Source organism: Orycteropus afer, unplaced genomic scaffold (assembly GCF_000298275.1).
Source record: "Orycteropus afer afer isolate SDZICR_OR568_19922 unplaced genomic scaffold, OryAfe1.0 scaffold00169, whole genome shotgun sequence".
Taxonomy (NCBI): domain Eukaryota; kingdom Metazoa; phylum Chordata; class Mammalia; order Tubulidentata; family Orycteropodidae; genus Orycteropus; species Orycteropus afer.
Genome location: NW_006921756.1, coordinates 3,331,009 through 3,331,747, shown reverse-complemented (window position 1 = coordinate 3,331,747; position 739 = coordinate 3,331,009). Strand labels below are relative to the sequence as shown.

General features: G+C 41.7%; 1 protein-coding gene across 1 annotated transcript in view; it reads right to left on the bottom strand.

Moving 5' to 3' along the window:
* LOC103201935 (cytochrome P450 4X1) overlaps positions 1-739 on the bottom strand; it is a 111,973-nt gene that overhangs the window by 44,110 nt on the left and 67,124 nt on the right. Inside the window, exon 3 of the mRNA XM_007946704.1 lies at positions 324-368. Coding sequence (XP_007944895.1) covers positions 324-368 — 45 coding nt within the window. The remainder of the gene's footprint in view (positions 1-323; positions 369-739) is intronic.

Here is a 739-nt window from a genome sequence, read left to right as displayed (position 1 = left end):
AAACCTTATTCTCAATTTCTTTGAGTTTTGATTCTTTACAATATTTTAGAGCTCCCTTTTGGCCTTTCCTCTAGATAACTTTCAGTCTGTTGTCAGGTGCCATCAAGTTGGCCTTGCCTGATAGGGACCCTATGCACAACAGAAGGAAACACTGCCTGGTAGTGTGCCAATCCTCACAAACTTTCAATCTAGATCTACCTTACTCTTAATGGTTTTGAATTCAAATGTGAGTTTCTTCAGAATGCTTTACTGTGAGAAGGGAACTTCTTCAGAGCAGAAATCCACTTTTACTTGGGTTGTACCTCTCATTTGCACATACATACCAATACGTGGACTGAAGAACCTATTTGGGAGCTGGGACTTGGGATCTGCAGGAAACAAAAGAAAGCATTAGGAGGAAATTACCAGTCCAAGTCTGCATTTGCCTGTACTAACTACAAATAGTGAGCAAAAGGAAGTCCAATGCTCATTCCCTGCAGCTGTTGGCAGGCTCGGGAATCACAAGTTCTGGCGTAGGGACCAGAGAACACCAATCCCCATTAGGTAGATAAACAAACAACCCAGATTCTTCCCTTGTTTGCACTTCCTCCAACAGACACAGAGCTTTCCAGAGACTGCAAAATTTTCAGCATAGGAGTTGGGACAGTATGTTCTTGTTGGTAGTTGCCATGAAGTTGATTCCAACTTATGATGATACCACATGTTACAGAGTAGAATTGCTCCATAGGACTTTTTTTTT